This window comes from Notolabrus celidotus, chromosome 14 (genome assembly GCF_009762535.1).
Source record: "Notolabrus celidotus isolate fNotCel1 chromosome 14, fNotCel1.pri, whole genome shotgun sequence".
Lineage (NCBI taxonomy): Eukaryota > Metazoa > Chordata > Actinopteri > Labriformes > Labridae > Notolabrus > Notolabrus celidotus.
In genome coordinates, this window is record NC_048285.1 from 4,562,526 (window position 1) to 4,583,437 (window position 20,912).

The window sequence follows — 20,912 nt, forward strand, 5'->3', positions numbered from 1 at the left end:
TGGACATGGACTAGTTGAGTAATAACAGCAAGTCATTTAAATTTTGAAGATAAGGAGCAGAATATCTTAATTCGGTGGTGGGTTATATTACATAGATAACAGGTGAAAATACCGGCAGAGATATTCCAAAGTTCAGTTACCAGTGAATGAAATGTGAAATGTGAGTTAAGCATTAATTCGACTCCTAGCTAGGCTATAGAACGGCTGGAATACAGTCGTTATAAATCAATAAAATCGTCTTTTAACCGATAATTCGTGCCGATTTGTTTGTCTATAGTTGATAGCCGAGTAATAAACAGGGAGAAAAGATTCTTATAGTGAACAGGGACTCTATTAGGATGACAAAAAAACATTGTATCTGTCTGGTTCGGTTTGGAACTAGGCCTAAAACATGAAACACAACCTGCTTCATCCTCTTACTCTAAATTGTAGTTACTTAGAACAGAAGCTACAATTTTGATAACTGAGGTTTAAAATGTATATATTTTAATCCCCCATTCACCATCTTGCTGCCAAGCGGCAACCTCTGGTCTCAAAATATGAAGCCCATGCAGAAGTGTTAAAAACTGCGGTTCATCGAGCGTCCACTAGAGGATGGCTGCAGAAACACCGGAAACCACATACACACCCATTCAAAGAAGACAATCTTTAAAGCAGAAATAAACATGTTTACAGCCTGGTTCAAAAAACAGTTTAGGTCTGAAGAGCTCCTTTCTCTATCAGCACACACTGTACGGGGGGGATTTTTTTTTAAACACGACGAAGATATTAAACTTACAAGTTTTTGCCCAAATAAGGGCATGACTTACTTGATTGACAGGCGGGAACACTGTAGCTGCTGGCAAAAAATGCTAAAGGCCCGCCTCTTAAGTCACACTTGCTCGACAGAAGTTTGGTTGAGTTCAACATTTCCAATATGGCTCCCACCAACGATTGTCTTCAAAACAGCGTTCAGGAACAGATGGGTGACGTCACGGATACTACCTCCTTTATTTATAGTTTATGGTTGATGCCAGAAATACTCACCTTATCGTCAAACATGAATCCAGTCTGTGGTTGAAATGACCTCCCAGCAGTCGAAGCATCTTTTCCTCTTCCAGTTTGTTGACCTCCACTATCACACCTGTTTCAGAAAACACCTTTTTAAAACTAAACTTTGTAAATATGACCTTTTTCTGTGGATTTTTATCATTAGCAGAAGTAATATGTTGGAGTGAATGGCTCAGACTGTAGGCGACAATAAGAAATGTATAATACAGTGGGTTATGGGTTACTTTAAGTGTATTACCTCACAAAATACAAACAGTCTCTGGTGGTGATATCATATCTGTCCTATGGGGTTGAAAGTCAGCGTGTTCTCAAACATTAGCTAAATAAATCCTGAATAAACATGTACAAAGTGCAGACCAGGACAAACTCCTCTTTATGGGGCAGTGACTCTGAATAAAGGACTATCAGCATCATGGATTCTCCTCAGTACCGGCTGATTTTACTGAAAACTAAAATATGATACATCAAGAACAGAAATAATGAGTCATAATTGAATAGAAAAGTAAAAAGAAGGGAAAAGCTAGAGAAAAAAATAGAGGACACATTTGAAATGAAATAACAGTCTATAAATAATAAATGTTGATTTAATCTGAGTCATGGCAGGTGGAATGAGATTAACACAGAGCATATATTCAAACATCTATTACTATTTATTACTCATAGTTCCAGCAACTCACACACTCACACACACTCACACACACATATCGAAGCAAAAATAACGTCCACAGAGTTTCCACAGCAGAGAGAGACATCCTCTCTGAGTCAGAGAGCTTAATGAGGCTTTTAGAGTTCTGCTCTGAAGGCGGCAAGTGTCCCAAGATTTACGTGTATCCCTTCTCTCTTTTTGCACAGCTGCTACGGTTCACCAAGTTCTCCCTCCATGGTCCGGACCAGCACATAGAGCTCAGCAAGCCCGACCACCGAGGCAGCGATCACAGCTGATATCACTCTCTGAAAAACAAGAGTGCAAAGTTATAAAAAGGGTCAGAGACTGTTTTTAATTGAATGTGACGCACAAAAACAAGAGCCTAGATACACATAGAAGTAGGGCTACATTATTTGGTACTGGTGTATTTGTTTACCAATATCTTCAAGGCAGAGACTTTATTTACAGGACATGCAAAGCAGGAAACACAGCTTGAGATGATTAAGAAACAGTGTTATTACTCTGCTTGTCCTGCAGAGTGCACTCTGACTGCTCTGCTTAAAAACACTCAGCACTCTCTGCAGAAGAAGGAGAGCAGCAGCGCGGTCAGCACAACACTCGTAACAAATCAAGTCAGAAATCAGAATCAAGGTAAAAAATGTCACTCCAGGAAAGCTCTTCTTGCAGCTCGGTGAACTTCAGTGGTCGAGTTAATAATGTGACTTGAACATTTCTTACCGCTGAGGTGTCTGTGAACAGGTACTGACTCCCCATGTACGAACAGAAGAACGCAGCCACCACTGTGATCAGGAAGTTAAATACAGTCACCACCACTGCTTTGGCTGATCGCACTGGATGATGAAAACAGAGAATAGTTATTATTTATCTGATGTTTGTTTATATAGAGACAAAAATTGAGCATTCTGATTGATCTGACACAAAATAGTCCTTAGTTGGGACTTTAAGGACATTAGAGCTAACGTAATCACTGCATTAGGTTAATCGAGAATTTTATGGCAACATTTAATATGAGAAGTTGCAAAAACAATGAGTTTGAGGTCTTGAGTCAGGTTTATTTAAATATTGAACCCTAACCCTAAGAGGCAAAATAATGCAAGATACAAAAAAAACACAGTAAAACACAATAACACAAGAAGCTTGGCCACATGACAGAGACCTCTCTACAAACACTGTTTCAGTTTGAGTGGAAAAGGAGAGATGATCCACATTTTGATTCCCTGAACAGAGGACATCTTTTTCTTCTCAAAATCAGGATCTGCAGTTCCTGTTAGATATTTCAAATATTACTGAGTCACAAGTTCTCTGAGCACCTGAGCTCCCTGATCTTGAAGACAACTACAGAGAAGTCCAATCCACACATCAAATCCTGCAAAGTAGAATCTCTAATGCAGCCTGTGTTTGCAGAGATGACTCATTGAACAGTGCACGTGTTTGTGTCACACTTACCTTGAAGTCCAATCTCTGCTAATGTTCCACTGCGGTTCAGTTCCTGTAAACAAAGTAAATAAAGAGTATTTAGAAAGTCTTAGCGGCTGGAAACGCTGAGAGGAAGTGAGCAAAGATTTTGAATTAGTCATAAATATGAGTGTTAAAATAAGGCAGGATAAGATTATTTTGTTTATTCCACTTTGTCCACAGGGGGCGCCAAACTCAACACAAACTGAACGTTCCTCACAGGAGCTTTAAAGATGTTTTGATGGTATAATATATAAAAAATGTACCTGAGCGTTGACGTTTCGTGTGATTCGGTTGTATTCTTCATTGGCTAGTTTGGCTTTTATCCTCTCCAGACGAGCGACCAGCTCAGGGTTCTGGAGAAACATCAAAAGGAACAAATTCAGGTTTCTTTCTCAGGAACTGAACACAAGGGCTGCTAACTATTATATTTATCCCATCATAACTTAATTTGAATGTTTGATTGAAAAACTACTAAGATGATTCATTGAATCAATGAAGTAGCTGTTGAAAGATTGATAGAAATGATAGCTTTTGAACTGACACATACAATAGGACATATGTTTACTTACTCTGGGAGGCTGCACAAACTCAGGCAGGTGCAGCGAGCTGTCCTCGAGCAGCTCATGCAGGTAGAACGGATGTCCTGTGGAAATAAAGTCATGATAAGGTATTAAGATATACATATTTACAAATCATAAAACAGGCATGACCTCAAGAATGATTGTTTTTATTGCAGTAAAACATGTCAGAACCCATTTATTGCTAATTTGGATTGATATATTTACACCATTGTATCATGACATGTTGATCAATTAAATAATACAACAGAGTTGTTATCAAAGGATGGAGTAAATAAAATGTATGGCTGCATGTCTGCTCAGGGCTTCCGTACCAATGCACATGAATTCAAATAATTTTAAAAATTGATCAAATATTAAATTTAATTGTGTTTATGTTTGTAATACATTTAAACGTCTTTACCTTTATCCTGCAGGTATTTCTTGAGTTGTCTTGCTGTACCAAAAGACAGAGTTTTAGGTCCATCCTTTTCCAGAGTCTCCTCCAGCTCCTCTCTTAGTCTTTGGGGTAAAGAGGAGTCTGAGTTTTCTAACAACTCCTTCACTTTGTCATTGAATTTATCCCCAACGACAAACACTGAAGCCATGATTTAAGCCTCACAGGCTAACCAGGAAGTGAATGACACCACAGAGATACCCAAATAAATATAAAACACAGCTTTTTGAGCTTGTTCCTGCTGAAGAGAGATGAGACGGTGTGCGTTAACTAATAAGAAAATGACATAAAGTTGTATTTCATCCTTTAAAATCCAGCGTTTCAGGGTTTCTCACGGTAAGGGAAAAATATAATCCATCAAGAAGGCGGCCATGTTGTTTGTCCCGTGACACGATGACGTAGCTAATCACATGACCAGCCTCTTGATTTTATTATTTTTATTTTGAATTCAACCTTTTTTTAAATAATCAGCTCGTAATTCAACACAAAAGACTCAAATTTAATGATACATTTATAATAATTTAATTTCTTATTTTAACTCAAACGTTGCTTTGTAACGTTGCGGTCGGTACACGCTATGGGTACACGTGAGCTCCTTTGGTGCTTTCAAGGGGCACGCAAATAAGTCGTAAAGCTTAGTGGTTTATTTTAACTGGTGTGACTTGTGCTGGGATAGCAAAAACTGAGTGAAATACAGCTAAAATGTTATAAAAGTAGCTTTAAATGACAATATTTTCACTTAAATTCATACAAAAAAAATTAAAAATATTGTTTGTATCTCTCTCTTAATGTATGAAGCATATTGTAAGAAAATATTACTGACAATAACAAGCTGAAGAATGTTTAAAATCAAAAGATAGTTCTTCTGAAAAGTTTTCAGCAAGAGACAGAATATGTCAATATACTTACAAAGTTAAAACAAAAACAATTAAAGGTAAAAATAAGAATAATATAAAATTAATTATAAAATGTATAATAAATATATACACTTTGGGCACTTTCCACTTTTGCATAGTTTAGTTGTTGAACAATACAAATTCCACTAGGTTGAAAAACACACTAATTAGAACTTGCAATTACAAGTACTTTACAAACAATTTTTGTTAAGTACGGATGCTGTAAATGGATACATCCATACATTTTATTTGCTACATTTACAAGTAGTTCTCTATTTTTCCCATGAAATCTTATTAATGTCATGTTGAACTGCAGTTTTTTATTAACTTGCAGTATTGTTTCATATTGATTTTAAAAAATGAAGACTTTTAAACGAAAACTAAAAACATATCTATATAGTCTGGCTTTCATGTAGGGTTTAACAATTTTTTAACTTTGATTTTTTTGTATTGATTTTAATTAATTTATTGATATGAACTATGTTTTATATTATCTATCTACTCAATTGTATTGACATTTTTAGCCTTTATTTTATCTTCAACACCTATCCTTACCCCTTTTATTTATTTATTTATTTATTTAACTATTTAAATTCTTAATGTTAATTTGATGCTTTCACTTATTTTGATTACACATATTTCATTGTTGTTGGTGTGGATTAGTCTCTATTTTAAAATACATTCTTGTTATTTAATGTCTGGCCATTATTTTATTTCTGCCTCTTTCTTGTTTTTGTTATACAGAAATAAAATAATAATTAAGTCTTAGGGGTTCTAGAGGAAAAAAAGACAGTAACTTGTTATTAAGGGAGTAAATGAAGTATATAAACTGGGGTCATTTTGGGTATACCGTAGTACGCGCTTAAAACTCAAAAATCCGATTCTCCTTTTTGCTCCCTGAACGCATCATACGTCCCCTGCTGTAAATGCGTGTGAGCGCGTGCCTGGCCTGGAAAGATGGCGGCCTGTGCGTTACGCCGAGGCTTTCTGAGCACCGTCAGTAAATACAGTAAGAAACACACACACAGGATACTGAGCGTGGTGGACAGCAGCAGCGGCTTCGAGGTGTTCAGACCGAGGCTACCCTGCCGGGCCTGCGGGGTGTCCGGAGGAGTCCAGCAGAGGAGGTTCATGTCGTCACGGTAAGACCTGAGTCCAGTGTCCTCTTCTGGTGCTAGCATGCTAAAGACTTTAGCTCAGTTAGACCTCTTCAAGATGGAACCTTTCAGACTCTGGACACGTTGGTGCTGAGAGGACAGATGTCTCGAGATGCCGCCAGTGTTATTAGCATGGTGTGAACACATCAGCAGGACTGTGTGTGGCTATAAATCAGGAAAGTACAGGTGTCCTCTGCTCTCATTAGCCAACAAGGTAACTAGCCAGCATGGATTGAGTAACACCTGATCTGATCTGATCTGCCTCAAACCTGCAGAGTCAACCCAGGTTACAATATCACAGATAGATGATAAATTATAGAGTCATGGTACAATATTAGATTAACATGGATTAACAGTGGACACGATTTAATGCTGTATTACTCATCGTCTACACAGGACTTTAACTATTTGACATTTTAATTTTGTTGTTTGATTTCTAATAATCTGTGCTTACATATCGCGATTATACAACGGCTAGTTCTGATCGAGGAATCTGATTGGACGAAAGGCATTCCGATATTTCGAATCATTCGAATCATTCCAATATACATTATTACACATTAACAGCTATTCAATTAAATGTTTGGTCTGGCCGGGTTTTCAGACTACAGCCATGAGCTGGGTCGGACATTTTTAGCAGACAGTGAGCAAAGTTAACAATTTAAAAGAGAAACAAATAAGATAGCAAACACACTGGATGTTTATGAACGTACTGCCACATCCAACAGGACATTAACACAACAAAAGAGCAGCACTTGTCAGTGTTAGTAAAATTTGTTTTTCTTGCCGGACCAAAGTCACAATCACTCAGTTTCTTACGGGCCGCTCGAGGGTTGCTTTCGGGCCGCATGTGGCCCGCGGGGGCTTGGACTCTGTATCACTCCACCTCAGCTGCTAACGCTTGTTATGACGATGTGCGGTGAATCTGAATTTATCACAGTAAATGTTAGGGATGGGACATGATTTCCGAATGTTGGAATATTCAGTCACTTATTAAAAATCAAAGTTAATACTAATATTTTCTCATTTTAAAAGTACAATTTTTCAGCGTTTTCACTGGTGCCTGGTTGTAATGCATTATTGCCGCCAGACGGTGGCTATAGAGCATCTTAAAGGTGACATATTACGCTCTTTTTCATCAAATGTATTGGTCTGAGAGGTCCCCAAAACATGTCTTTGAAGTTAATGCCCTAAAAAACACTTCGAAATCAGATTTTGGTCTGCCTGTAAACCCTCCTTTTCAGCCCTGCTCAGAACACTCTGTTTTCTGTGTCTGTGCCTTTAAATTAGAATGAGCTCTCCGACCACGCCCCCTCAGGAAGTGGATATCCCTCGGCTCTCCAGCACGTTGATCTTATGTTTACATGTTGGCTGAATATACACGGCTGCTCACAGACCCACGTTACTTCAACCCTCTGAATCTGATCCAGAATCTGATCCTGATGGAGAGGCGCCTGCAGCAGGACCTTTCTGAACCATTGGTCACAGATTTAGTGTTTCTTGTTGTTTTATTTATCAGTATGTTGACGTGTGTCTTGGTACACAGCTACGAACATGTAGCTATGTGGCTATGCTAACTAGCGGTAGCACTTTTCCATGAAAAATAAAAATCATCCACTAGATCTTCAAATCTGCAGACGTGGGGAGTAAAACCGACCTCTGTGTTTCTTTTGGCAGCCTACAACTAGCATGCCTCCTTTCTAAGCTCCTTGTTAGCACACGTGTGCAGGTAATGGAAAACAGGAGGAGTTGAGTTGTATTTTATACAGTCTATGGGCTGAACAAGCTCCGAGCTCTGACTCCGTGACAGACCGGATATTGTTGTGACGTAACAAAAACACAAGTCTGAAACGGCTCGTTTCACACACATTTACAGAAAGGTGGAGAAATCAGAACAGGGGCAGAATGGATTTGTTTCATTTTCAGGGGGTTTGTAGACATGCCAGGGAAACATATTTCAGGTAGAGAACCATTAAAAAGTGGATTTTGCATGATATGTCACCTTTAAAGCTGTTTGCTAACCGCATTAAGTACAGGAGAAGAAGAATGCTAACTGCATTAAATAGAAAAAGAAGAAGAAAACACTCACGGCAGTTGCTGCAGTTTGCTCCGTTTCTGAATCTGACACACAAAAGGAGCATCAATGTGACAGGTGTGTGTGTCTGTGTGTGCGTGATGGATTGTTTGTATAATCGACAAATAGTTGCCAATGATTATCGAGTAGTAGTAAATATACATTAGATTTGCATGTAAACAAGTGATGCTTTCTCACTTAGCTTACACATTGTACCTGTTAGATCGAGGCCTCGGTATAATGACAATGCTTTCGCTAAATTTCCTTAAGTTGGATCAGCTACCCTCAGATTATTTGGTGCTAGTTTAGAGGTGAAAAACGTTGGATTAATTTTGAGTTACACTGAGACATATTGCCAACCCTTTTACATTGTACGAAAATGAAGAACGGCTAATATTCGTCCTTTGGTATTTGTTTATGTATAACATGCTTGAAAGCATCTCAGATGAACCATCTGTGGTATGACCTCTCTGTTTGAGATCAAGTTTGTACAGCTTATAAATCATGATGTCATATTTCATCATTAATTGGTGTCTGAGTCAGAGCAGCCTCTTAGTGACTCATCATACTGCCTCTCAGTGGACTGTTAGCATAGCAGCATCTCCTTCAATGAAGCCTCTTCATCCTCATATTCAGATCAGATGATTTTCAACAATCAGAAAACACGTCCCTGCAAAGTTAAAGTTTGTGTCTTCGTATTCCGATATTTGATGTCGTCCATGCCAGTCGTCCTCAGGTGGAACCATCAGGTTGAGTGGGGCATGAGCTTTGCAGCATTACCTCGTTAGCATCAATTAAACACACCTGTTGGTTTTCAGTAACCTTTATGTGGTTTGTTCAGTACAACAGAGGATTATTGTTGGGTCTCTTTGTTTTTACAGTATCTTAATTAGTTGTTTTTGCAAAATAGATTTACTGTAATATTTACAGCATCGATATAACTACAAATTTAACTCCTTAAAGATGTAACAAAGTGTTTAGTTTGACATTCAGACCATCATTTTCCTACACAGACATATTTGAATGTGTCAGAATAGTTCAGAGGAGTCGTATCAATGAATCTGAGGGGATCGCCAGGACAGGTAATGTGACCTACTAAATATGAAGATACATGTCAGGACAGCAGCTGAACTTTTGAGAGCAGACACATTCACCAATAACTCTTAAGATAAGCCGACACATAACTACATGCTATCTTTACTTCTGGGAATTTAAGGTGACTGGAAAGGCAACCATGATTCAGTTTCCATAGGTTGGTCTAAGCGTGCCCCACATTAAGAGGCTCTAGTCTTAAGTCTCTGTTTTGGCTACGAGCCCTTGCTGCAAGTCTTCCCCCACACTTCCTGTCTCTCTGCTGTCGTATCAATAAAGGCAGAAAAACCCAAAACACAGGAAACCCACTTCACAAACCATGACCATGCAGTTTTTATTTAGCTTCACTCAGTCTGGTCACGTGATCCCAGCTTACAGACTTAGTGCTAATATTAGCAACACGGGGGCAGTTAGGTTGACTCTGTAGCCTTGAATCTGTGAAAACAAACGAGATCTTCTGATGTTTCTTTGTTGTTTTATACGTTGTGATGTTGCAGCAGTGACTTGTGATCGTCTGAAGTCTCTTGACTTTGAGCCAGAGCAGAGAAAACCAGTCGGTCGTCTTGTTTCTTCACTTCGGGGGAATTTTTCATTTGGTGTTGAGCTTGGCTACTTCTGTAGACAAAGTTCAGCCTCTCCTCTTTGCTGATCTTGTCTGGTATGTTTGTATGTGGTGTTTTCTGGCAAGTAAAGCTCACCCTGCTGTCTTTTAACCATCAAATATATCACTCACTGTGATTCTTTGGTGTGGAAAATGTAAACTAAGTCATATAATGACCCTCTTCAACACGATTCACATGGCTTGGTACACCATGCGATTTTTTTTTAAGAGTGTGAGTGACACAATTTATTTTTTAAGTTTTAGAGAAGTGATTGCCTCACAACACTGTTAAATGTGATGCTTTTATTTAGCCTTTATACAACCTTAAGGAGAGTTTATTTCTTATTTTGAGAGATGATAAAGGTACAGGAGAGACATAAGTGCTTGCGGCCAAATTCCCACAGATCCGTGTCCAGTCGGTCTCCGATCCGTCACAGTATCTGATGGGTTTCTATTCTAATCAATGTGTTAACTTCCACTGGATCCACTCTGTTGCGTTCCGGCTGCGTCTCTGATCCGGCAGGTCGGAGCCCTCCAGACCAGATATACAAGACTTCTATCTTTTGCTGGATGCCGAAGCACGACGCATCAATCTCAACAGAGCAGATGGAGCGGGACAGGAAGTCAGGCACCAAAACAAAATGAAAACATCCGGTTAATTTTCAGAATAAAACACTCTGTGTTATCACCAGATCATATTTCACTTAACTACAACAACAAACCGTCATGATGAGCGGAGCCAGGCCTGGAGTCAACAGGTCAGAGGTTTTCAGAAGACCAGAAAGACAACATGGATGAAGAGAGGAGGAGGAGAATCCTTGATTCAGCGATTACCGTGGGAAAACCCCGCTCACATGACTCCAGCTGTCCGGAGGTCCTGCTCCGCCTGACCGCAGCGGATCGAAAACGTAGACGTCCAATGTCTACTAGTTATAACAGTGGGAACAACTATTCTTCTTTGGGTTCACAGCAAAGACATAAGACATAATATTCAACATCAAGCAGTCGGTGACAAAGTAGACATCAGAAATCAAAAACAAAATATAAAACACAAGTACAACAAGACAAATAAACCCTCTTACAATTCATCATGTCACCACTAGGAGGGGAGATAAATATTTATTTGACAACATATTGTAGCCCCGACTTGTGTGATGCAATTATCGATACACCTGGGCTAAATGTCTGTACTGTAATTGGAAAAAAATACAGCGAATTCTAACAGATTTCCTCACAATTTGGCTCACTACATCACTACTTTACGACTCCTTGCAGTGGCGCTAATGACACGAATGAGGCAAATGAGAATGAGAATTAATTGGCTGAAGTAGGAAATGACTGCTGCGTAATCCCATCATGACTCCCACACCTCGTCACCACAACAGCTGCCATGAAAAACAGTCGTAATATAACGTCTTACATGAGCCTGTATTCAAGTAGAGAGTTTGTTCGCAAGTTTAGCTAGCTGTTGGCGAAGAAAAACTACAAAAATGGTCGGCAAATAGTCTCTGGAAACTCTCATGGTGCGTCCGCCACATTAAAAAGGTCACCATGTCTGAACATCTTTATTCAGATACAGACATAAGAGATGAAATGATGTCCAATAAGAGAAGTCACATACAGGTGGTGCCCTCTGCTGGTGAGAAAGGATATTACTTTTCATTTTTCGTCTCATTTATTTTAATGGTCCTTTATGTGGACTGATTTTTATTATTCATTTTGATAACAGCCTGAAGCCTCCTCACTGGAGCTCTAACTAACCGGGTCAGAGTCAGGCTGCATGAGAGCAGCAGTCTGTGAAATAACTCCCTGTAGAGGAAGTGAAGGGAGTCCAGGTGGGTGAAAGGTGGCGTTCACCTCCTCACAGGATGAAATAACAGCAGGGATTTAGCACCAGCTTAAACTCTCTCTTTAGTTTATATAACCTTTAGTTGTATAATCATATCTCCTGTCTTATTACAGCCACTGGGAACTTTTCCACCACATGAAGCCAGCTCCATATTCCCGCCTTCACTCCTCCAGAGCAGGAGGAAATCAGAGTCCGGACATTTATTGGCAGCGAGGGTTGTTGACCAGGGGTTGACTCTGGCTGGTTGCAGGGTTCGCAGTGGGTTGGCTATATTTAGATGTGATTATCTCTGGCTACACAGTTTATTGACATTTCTCAGGTCTTTGCAGAGGTAGAAGCAGCAGGAGCGTGTGATGAAAGAAGACTTTGGAAACCTTGGTGCATTCCTGAGTGTTTGAGATCTTCACGATGAATACAGCTTTAAAATAATTAAATATATCCTTCTTTTCCGTGCATAGTGCTCGATATTGACCTCAAAACATCTTATGTAGCCCGCCTGTGTGACAGGCTGACGTCGGGTGCATAAGTCCAAGTCAGTTTGCATCATCCGTACCTGTTCATACTTCTGTTCATGTGCAATTCAACGACTTTGATCAGAAAATAACCTGACCCAACCTCCTGTGTCATATTAAATCCCCCTCTCTATATATCCACCTCCGTTAATCCCCTCTCTTCATCCCTGTTGTGAAGATTAGCTTTGCAGGAAGCACAGAAGTCTGCGTGTTATTTATTCGAAGTGACCAGCTGTTGTTGTCGGTGCTCATATCTAGTGTGTGTGTGTGTGTGTGTGTGTGTGTGTGTGTGTGTGTGTGTGTGTGTGTGTGTGTGTGTGTTGCGAGGACACAGAGATTATGTTCCTATTTGTTGACATCTGACAAGTCGAGGTGTTTTATTCAATCTCATCAGAGTTGTGATTGAGATTAAGTTGCAGGATTTTCCCTCCTGAGCGTAAATCGTCTCCATAGGAGGAAAATCCTGAAGCTCCTTCTTCTCACAGAGGTGGGATTTCCTGCTGAGTCTCCCCTTATTGCCTCTCTCTCCGTGTACGTGTTGTTTTAAAGTCAGACCACATGTAAAAGTCTGTTTTATTCTGTTCTTGTTGTTTTGTATAAATAGAGATTGGGATGGACTTAAGAATGACACACCCACACACACACACACACACACACACACACACACACACACACACACACACACACACACACACACACACACACACACACACATGCATTGTGCATTGTTTCATTGTGTTGCCTGTTTTTGGCAGGAGCAGGCCTGAAGGGAAGATTTTGGAGACAGTTGGAGTGTTTGAGGCGGTGAAGCAGCACGGCAAATATGAAACAGGACAGGTGAGACACACACACACACACACATTCAATCCCCCAAATTGTCGTCTTGTTGAGAAGCTGCTTGATGTAGTAAGTTGGTTGATTGTTGTACTTTAAAGTACATGTTTCCATTCCTTAAACAGGAAACACATTTTTATGAACCTGAACTCATTCAACATTAAACAAATCTGTGACTTCATGCACGGAGGGATGAACGTGGAAGGCAATTTTTTTATTTTGCAATACATTTTTTGTATTGTTTTCAAAGAAATGCGACACATTAAAAAATAAGCTGTATGAAATAGGCCGAGGCATATCATAAAGCAAAACAAAGCAAAATAAATATGTCGACACCCCCAAAATAGATCTTCGTGATAACAGGGTTTGTGTATTGTAATAAAATAAATGAATAGTGATTGATAACGATAATAATTGTAATAATTATAATGATGTTATAAAATATAAATGATAATATTAATATAAATCATAAAATAAATAAATAAATAAATATTAAGGGTGATACTAAAATAATAGAAACAACAATAGGGAAAGGTTAAAAATGTTATGATAATGATCAGTTATGTCATCAAATTACACATAAAAAGGCAGTTTTTTATTATCATGCACCTAATATTTAAACATGATAAACTATCACCTCAAATTCAGCACATTTTATTTTTTAAACATATTTAAATTAAAAGTTAAGTCTCTAACCTTGATTTGTAAATGTTTAACATTATTGTTTTTTTTTTTTTTTTTACTAATTTATTAGATTTTCAGCATGACCACATTTTTTTTTACAGCAATTGCACTTGTAAGTTGTTATGGGGATTAAAAAAAAAATTGCATTCAGTATAACAAAATTAGCAAAGAGAAAAAAACTGCCTCCCCTTTATCAAAAAAAAAACATGTAAAAAAACATCCCAACACCAGGAAACAAAAACACACACAAGAAAGTCAGTGGGGAAAAACCGTACTCAAAACATGCCTCGTACATTGGCAGGAGTGGAACAGCCCACATATTCATACATAATTATCTAATATTGAATTTAAGACACTATTTTAATGCATTTTAACATATTTTTCTGACACCCCTGTGTTTTAGTTTACCTTTAATTTGACTGAACTTTGAGTCAGAATATCTCCTCTGTTCATTGATTTTAATAACGTTCTGTCCTCTGGTTAACACACCGCTCTGTTGTCTCTGTTTGGTTGCCCTCTGTGATCTCTGGAGTGTAAATAAAGGTCGGATGTTTCAAATTACAAAAGCCTCCTGAATGCGAGTTTAAAAGTTAAAGTGAACTTGTCTTCAGACGACATTATCCTTCTCCTCACCTACAAAGCTCTTCATAACCTGGCCCCCACTTACCTCCACGACCTCCTTCATGAATACACTCCCTCCCGCTCCCTCCGCTCAACGTCTGCTGGACTATTAACAATTCCACCATCACGCCTCATTACTATGGGTGCCCGAGCCTTCAGCTGCTCAGCACCCAGACTCTGGAACTCCCTCCCCTCACACATAAGACAGTCGGACTCCATAACATCATTCAAATCCCAACTCAAAACTCCATAACATCATTCAAATCCCAACTCAAAACTCACCTGTTCAAACTGGCTTACTCCCTCTAAACTGGACTCTCTGCACCTCACTAATTTTTAGTTTTTATTTATTACTTTTGTTTGTTTGTTTTTTATGATGTTTTAATGATGTATGCTTTTATGATCTGTAAGGTGACCTTGGGTGATCTGAAAGGCGCCCAAAATAAAATGTATTATTATTATTATTATTATTATTATTATTATTATTATTATTATTATTATTATTATTATTATTATTATCTGTTCTGTTTTTCATCTTAAATCAGCCCTCAGTGTTTTATTAAACATCTGATCCAGTTGAGTTATAATCTAACGCTCGATGTCGTTCTCTCCTCAGCTGTTCCTCCACAGTGTGTTCGGCTACAGAGGCATCGTCTTGTTCCCCTGGCACGCACGACTCTACGACAGAGACATCACCCCGCCCATGTCTGACAGGTAAGTGTCCACATCTACCTCCAGGCTGCTCTCATCTTAATGATGTGTCGGTGAAACTCTTATCCTTTACTTTCTTTCTTCTTGCAGCAAACCGGAGCCGCCTGGAGCTCACGGCTCCAAGGAGGTGAAGGGGAAGACCCATACCTACTACCAGGTCCTGATCGACACCAGGGACTGCCCCCACATAGTGAGTCCCCTTATCTTCCAGGTTAAGCTTTATTGGCATGTTTAGAAGGATTTCAGAGAGGTGAATACAATCAGAGGTGGTTTGTATTAAACATAGAAAATGACAGATCATTTTTGTGTCTGAAAACCGGATCAGTTTACGATCATTTAACTGACTTCTGCAGGTTGTTACGCCAAAGTAATGATCTCGGCAGGATCAACTAGCTTAAATATTAAAACTCCCATCACCAAACTGAAGTAAGATGCACAAAGGAGTCTTTTATTTTGAAACAGGCATCAAAAGCAAGTCTGGATACCCCTAACATAGTAACCGCTCTGACTTCTCCGAGTAGACAGATAACAGACTGCTGCTTAGGACTGTTGACCAATCAGAATCAAGCATTTAAAATGCCTAATAACATTCATGACAGGATGAAATAAAACCATGTTGTTTGTGTTCGACAGTCTCAGAGGTCTCAGACTGAGGCAGTGACGTTTTTGGCCAACCACGATGACAGCAGAGCTCTGTACGCCATCCCAGGTACGCCGCTCACACACACACACACACACACACACACACACACACACACACACACACACACACACACACACACACACACACACACACACACACACACACACACACACACACAGACACACAATGCTACTTTTTTTAAATCTCATTCCTGTGTGATATTGTTTAACCATTGCTGCCCTGATACATGGGTGTATGAAAGTCACATTGCAGTGTCGAGCAAATCACCTGAAAAGAGTCGATAAAGGAAACTTGTTTTGGAAAAAAGTGAGCACCGTGCACGAAAACTGAGTGTCACCTTCTTGTAATGAAGCTCACGAAACAGCTCAGTCTGTAGTCTGTTGAAGCCTCGAGACAGCTGTTCAGTTACCCCCTGCTGCTGCTGGAGCATGCAGGGTTAGCTTTGGGTGGCATTCCTCATTCATGTGTCTGTGTCTCTCGTTCAGGTCTGGACTACGTGAGCCATGAAGACATCCTGCCCTATAACTCTGCAGAGCAGGCCCCCATCCAGCACGAGCTGTTTGAGCGCTTCCTCATGTACAACCCTGCCAAATGTAACCGCTCTTCTATATCCTCCACATCTAAAGCTTTCAGCATGATTCTGCACACAAAGATGCTCAGTGTGTGTTGTTTTCAACACACTAGAAGATTTATATTTGTTTGTATCCCTCTCTGCAGCTCCCCCATTCACAGCCAGAGACACCCTGAAGGCGTGGCAGGAGAAGAACCACCCCTGGCTGGAGCTGTCGGACGTCCACAGGGAAACCACGGAGAACATCCGTGTCACTGTCATCCCCTTCTACATGGGCATGAGGGTAGGCGGACTCTACGACCTTTAGTCTGTCTGGTTGATCCTTTTAGTTAACTTAAATACTGACTGAAGTTATTTCTCTTTCTCAGGAGGCTCAGAACTCTCATGTCTACTGGGTGAGTAGAAGAGTTTTTGTTTTCTGCAGGGAGCATCATCAGTGTCAGTGAACTTTCTTCAGTGACATGTTGTTGTTTGTGCGTTGTTGTTCTGCAGTGGAGGTATTGTATCCGTCTGGAGAACATGGGCAACGAGGTGGTGCAGCTCCGAGAGAGACACTGGAGGATCTTCAGCCTGTCAGGAACTCTGGAGACAGTCAGAGGGCGAGGAGTCGTAGGACGGGTGAGTGTACATTTTGGCAACAAAAAAAAATGTAAAAATGTACTGAATAAGTATCTTAATACATAAATGAATATATTGTGTAACTCTGTCATGTTAAACTGTGTTGTTGTTTTCTGTGACAGGAGCCGGTGTTGTCCAAAGAGCAGCCCGCCTTCCAGTACAGCAGTCACGTGTCTCTACAAGCCCCCAGTGGTCACATGTGGTGAGTCCCTGATACAGTTTCTATAAATGAGCTTCATGACATATTATGGGATTACCTGTGCACATAATGATACTGATGGGTCTGTCACTTATTTACTTATTGCACTACTGTATCTTTAGTTTTCGGGGACTACATGTAAACCTTTGTTTTTAGGGGGCCTTTTATTTGGTGTCTATTTTAGACTTCTTGTTTTGTACCTTATTTATAGAATTTATTTTTCTCAGGAGACATTTCACAGTGTACTTCTTTAATTTTGACTTTAAGAGACTTAATTTTATACCATTTTTATTATTTTTTATAAGGCAGATGTTTTGTTTGTACCCATTTCATTTATTGTGTTTTAGGGTGGCATTTCATATTGTACCTATGTTATCCTTGGATTTTAAGGGGGAAGTTTTCTTTCCCAACTTGTGTCTATTTTATTTTTAAAAGGGGTTATTTCATGCTTTACATATTACAATTTTTGAATATTTTTACTTAGGGTTTTCTTCCATATTTTATCTATCTTATATTTTTATTTACACAGAGGATTCTTTTTTGTTTACAGGGCCATCTCATAGTATATCTATTTTATTCTTTGTTTATTGGGACAAAATTTAGTACAAGACTGAGTTTTTTTAATCTTTGTGGTTTATGGAGACGTCTCATATTGAGTCGTTTTTATTCTTTATGTTAAAGGGGGACTTTTAACAATGGATCTGTGTTGATCTTTGTGGTTTACGGGGACATCTCATATTCGGGGGACCTCTCATTTTGTACCCACTTTACTTTTTGTTTATTAGGACAACATTTAATAGTGGGCCGTTTTTATCTTTGTTGTTTATAGGGACATTTAATAATGTACCTTTGTAATTCTTTGTGTTTTAAGGGGACAGCTCATATTATACCTTTTTTTATTTTTTAATCGTTGTTAAACAGGGACATTTAAAATGGACTTGTGTAAATCTCTATGGGTCACTGGGACAATGCAAATTCTACCTACTTTATTTTATGTGTTAAAGGAGGATATTTCACAGTGGACCTGTTTTGATGTTTGTGGTTTATAGGGACATTTCATACCATACCTTTTTTAATCAATTTGGTTTCGGGGGACATCTCAAATTAGGAAAATTGTATCCTGTATGTTACAGGAGGACATTTCATATTGGACCTGTTTTGATCTTTGTGGTTTATGGGGACATCTCATATTATACCTTATCTATATTCTTTGTGTTTTAGGGGGACGTTTCGTATCGAAAGGACTGACGGCTCCCACTTTGACGTTCGCATTCCCCCTTTCTCCCTGGAGAGCAACAAAGACGACAAAGCGCCCCCTGCTGGATACACGTTCTAACTGCCAGTAGCCACCTCCCACCTGCGAGTACCTGGACACGCTTTCAGTCCTGGTCCTGTCTGAATGTCCTAGACTCATCCTTCCTTTGTAACATTGCCTCAGCCTTCAGCATAAGACGAGTGTCAGTCAGGTTATGCAAAGGGAACGCATAACAGAGTCCAGGTCGTCTCCTATCAGGCCCAACTTGCCCTTTTCCCGAGTGCACGCAGCAGCAGTAGCTCATTGATTAAATCATACAGGGTAGAAAATGATCGGCAGTTTGTGCATCTTCACGTCATGTTGAGTTTGAAAGACACACACAGTCAAGTGGAAGAACAGCGGGAGGCAGGGGGGGGTTAAAGTTGCCGATAGTTGAAATATGGAGCAGGATGTTTCTCCTGTGAGGATTCTCCTGCTGCGTTCTGAGTTCATGAAAAGACTGTCAACACTTGTAAACACTAGCTGAGCATCAAACTGAGGACGCACAAAGCATCACTTAGACTTCATGTTACAAACTCCTCCTCTCATGGTGTTCTCCTTTCAATCTCTGAAAATATGACTCTTATCCTGGACTTTTTCCTGTCATGTTTCTTTTTTTATCTCTAGTATTGGAGTCAGACCTCTGGGGGTCACTTAGGCGAAGGAAATCACTTTGAAATGTGGGCTGGCTACAGAGCTGAAGGACTCATTTTTACTGTTTTACAACATTAAAGCACAGTGAAGAAGAAGAATGCAGTAATATTTATTTTACCTCATCTCGAGTAGCATTCGTAACACTAGTAGTGCACCAGCGTTTAAGCAAGCTCTGGCTGTATGCACTATTGAGAACACATTAGTCCTGATACAATATGAGATAAATCTGCCACTCTGTTTATTTAACTTTAATTTATTACTTCAAATCCTGAGTGTAAGCTTTCAAACAAACTATGCATCTCTTCCCTGAGTTGGAGAGGTGAGCTCGAGTTGAGTTTAAAGCTCCTGTGAGGAACTTTTTGGGGTGTGTTAGGTTTGGCAGCCCCTGTGGACAAAGTAGTACCTCACATCTCTCCGCTTATTTTGTCTTTTTTAGTATTTATATGCAAGTCCCAATGAATCTTAGGCATGGGGAATGTTTCAAAGATGCTGTTTTGGCAGCAGAAAGGGTGACAGGCTTTATAAGAACTAGTTTCTTCTTTGGTGGTCTTTTTCTTGGTTTTGTAAATCATTTTCATCACAAGCTAAAAACTCCTCCCAGGAGCTTTAAACATTTAGTTTATCCAAAGTGTTTGTTTTTTAAAGGAGACTTCTTGAGGTCACTATTGCCAAAAAAAGAGAAAGCAGCCGTCACACCTTGACCATCACTGCTCTTTTTTATATTACGACATCCATGTAAAACAGTTAGCATCTCCATTTATAATAAAGGTCTTGAAACTTAAAAAAAAAAGCAACATTTGTGCTTATTTTAGATCATATTTGAAGCGATCTTCAAGTTATTGAACATTAACGAACAATTCTCTTCATCAGTGCATCTAAAAATATCCCCAAACCATCCTCTGTGCTTCAGTGTTGTGAAACATCAAAGTGAAAACCCAAAATAAAGGCGGGGGAGCTGAATGGTTTTGTAAGTACTGAGCTGTTTGCAGTATCAGACAAGAAGTCCCCGCTCCTCTGCTGAACAGAGTCAGGAAGCAGAGCTTAGTTCTCCTGGAATAACAAATGCAGCGCACCATAAAGTCATTAAACTAAGCGGTTGGCAGCCAGTGTTGTGGCTCTTTGGAGAGGAGTGTGTGTGTGTGCAAGTGTGTATAAGTGTGTGTGTGTGTGTGAAATGTCTACCTTCTTCTCTGCAGTCTGCTCTCCAGAATGAAGTCTTCATGTGCACACAAACACGCCCCGTGTCTTTTGTTAAGGCTGACTGCTTGACTTCTGTGACGAGAAGCCGAACATTTCTCCGACGACGTGAGGAAGAGAAACTAACACCTTTGTTTTGATAAGTGATTTGAAGATGGTTGGAATACTACTGTAAATAGAGATGTAATTAAAGGCAAAACTAATAAATATTCCTTTTGAAAAATACACAAGGACACTTTTTCTGCAAGTTTGTTGCATGGAGCTGTTAAAGATCTCTTCAAGGTACACACATTTAAATTTGGCACCTGTCAAAGGCAGGAAAAATGGGCGAGTGTGAGGATGTGAGCGACTTTTGCACGGACCAAACTGATGATTTGGAGTCAGAACTTAAAAGGAAATCTGATGGTTCACTGATGTGCGAGAAGCGAAGGATGGTCTGACCCAACCAAAGAGCTACCGGAGCTCAGAGTGCTGATGGAGTTTAAACCACAGCTG

At 39.6% G+C, this 20,912-nt stretch overlaps 2 protein-coding genes across 3 annotated transcripts; one reads left to right on the forward strand and one right to left on the reverse strand.

Moving 5' to 3' along the window:
* Positions 1-1,616: 1,616 nt before the first annotated feature.
* Positions 1,617-4,596, reverse strand: tmem199 (transmembrane protein 199). Its single transcript, XM_034701880.1, has 6 exons — positions 4,157-4,596; positions 3,745-3,818; positions 3,439-3,528; positions 3,164-3,206; positions 2,435-2,547; positions 1,617-2,001 (listed from the first exon to the last, which is right to left on the reverse strand). Exons 1-6 carry the CDS (start codon positions 4,338-4,340, stop codon positions 1,906-1,908), a joined length of 600 nt encoding a protein of 199 aa, XP_034557771.1. The 5' UTR covers positions 4,341-4,596; the 3' UTR covers positions 1,617-1,905.
* A 1,391-nt stretch (positions 4,597-5,987) lies between these two features.
* On the forward strand, positions 5,988-20,642 carry poldip2 (polymerase (DNA-directed), delta interacting protein 2). 2 transcript variants are annotated; one of them, XM_034700639.1, is made up of 11 exons: positions 5,988-6,227; positions 13,126-13,207; positions 15,126-15,223; positions 15,311-15,410; positions 15,854-15,929; positions 16,370-16,477; positions 16,602-16,738; positions 16,824-16,850; positions 16,948-17,073; positions 17,196-17,275; positions 18,494-20,642. In XM_034700639.1, the coding sequence occupies exons 1-11, from the start codon at positions 6,043-6,045 to the stop codon at positions 18,606-18,608; spliced, it is 1,134 nt and encodes a 377-aa protein (XP_034556530.1). In that variant the 5' UTR covers positions 5,988-6,042; the 3' UTR covers positions 18,609-20,642. The 2 variants fall into 2 exon arrangements, with proteins under 2 accessions (XP_034556530.1, XP_034556531.1); XM_034700640.1 differs by having other exon boundaries at positions 5,989-6,227; positions 13,132-13,207.
* Positions 20,643-20,912: the final 270 nt, after the last annotated feature.

Coding starts and splice junctions, on each gene's coding strand:
- tmem199 (XM_034701880.1), bottom strand. CDS start 4,340: ATGGCTTCAGTGTTTGTCGTTGGGGATAAATTCAATGACAAAGTGAAG. Junction 3,207..3,438: donor CACGAAACGTCAACGCTCAG/GTACATTTTTTA, acceptor CTTTGTTTACAG/GAACTGAACCGCAGTGGAAC. Junction 2,548..3,163: donor AGCAGAGATTGGACTTCAAG/GTAAGTGTGACA, acceptor TTCATCATCCAG/TGCGATCAGCCAAAGCAGTG.
- poldip2 (XM_034700639.1), top strand. CDS start 6,043: ATGGCGGCCTGTGCGTTACGCCGAGGCTTTCTGAGCACCGTCAGTAAA. Junction 16,478..16,601: donor CATGTACAACCCTGCCAAAT/GTAACCGCTCTT, acceptor CCCTCTCTGCAG/CTCCCCCATTCACAGCCAGA. Junction 16,739..16,823: donor CCTTCTACATGGGCATGAGG/GTAGGCGGACTC, acceptor TCTCTTTCTCAG/GAGGCTCAGAACTCTCATGT.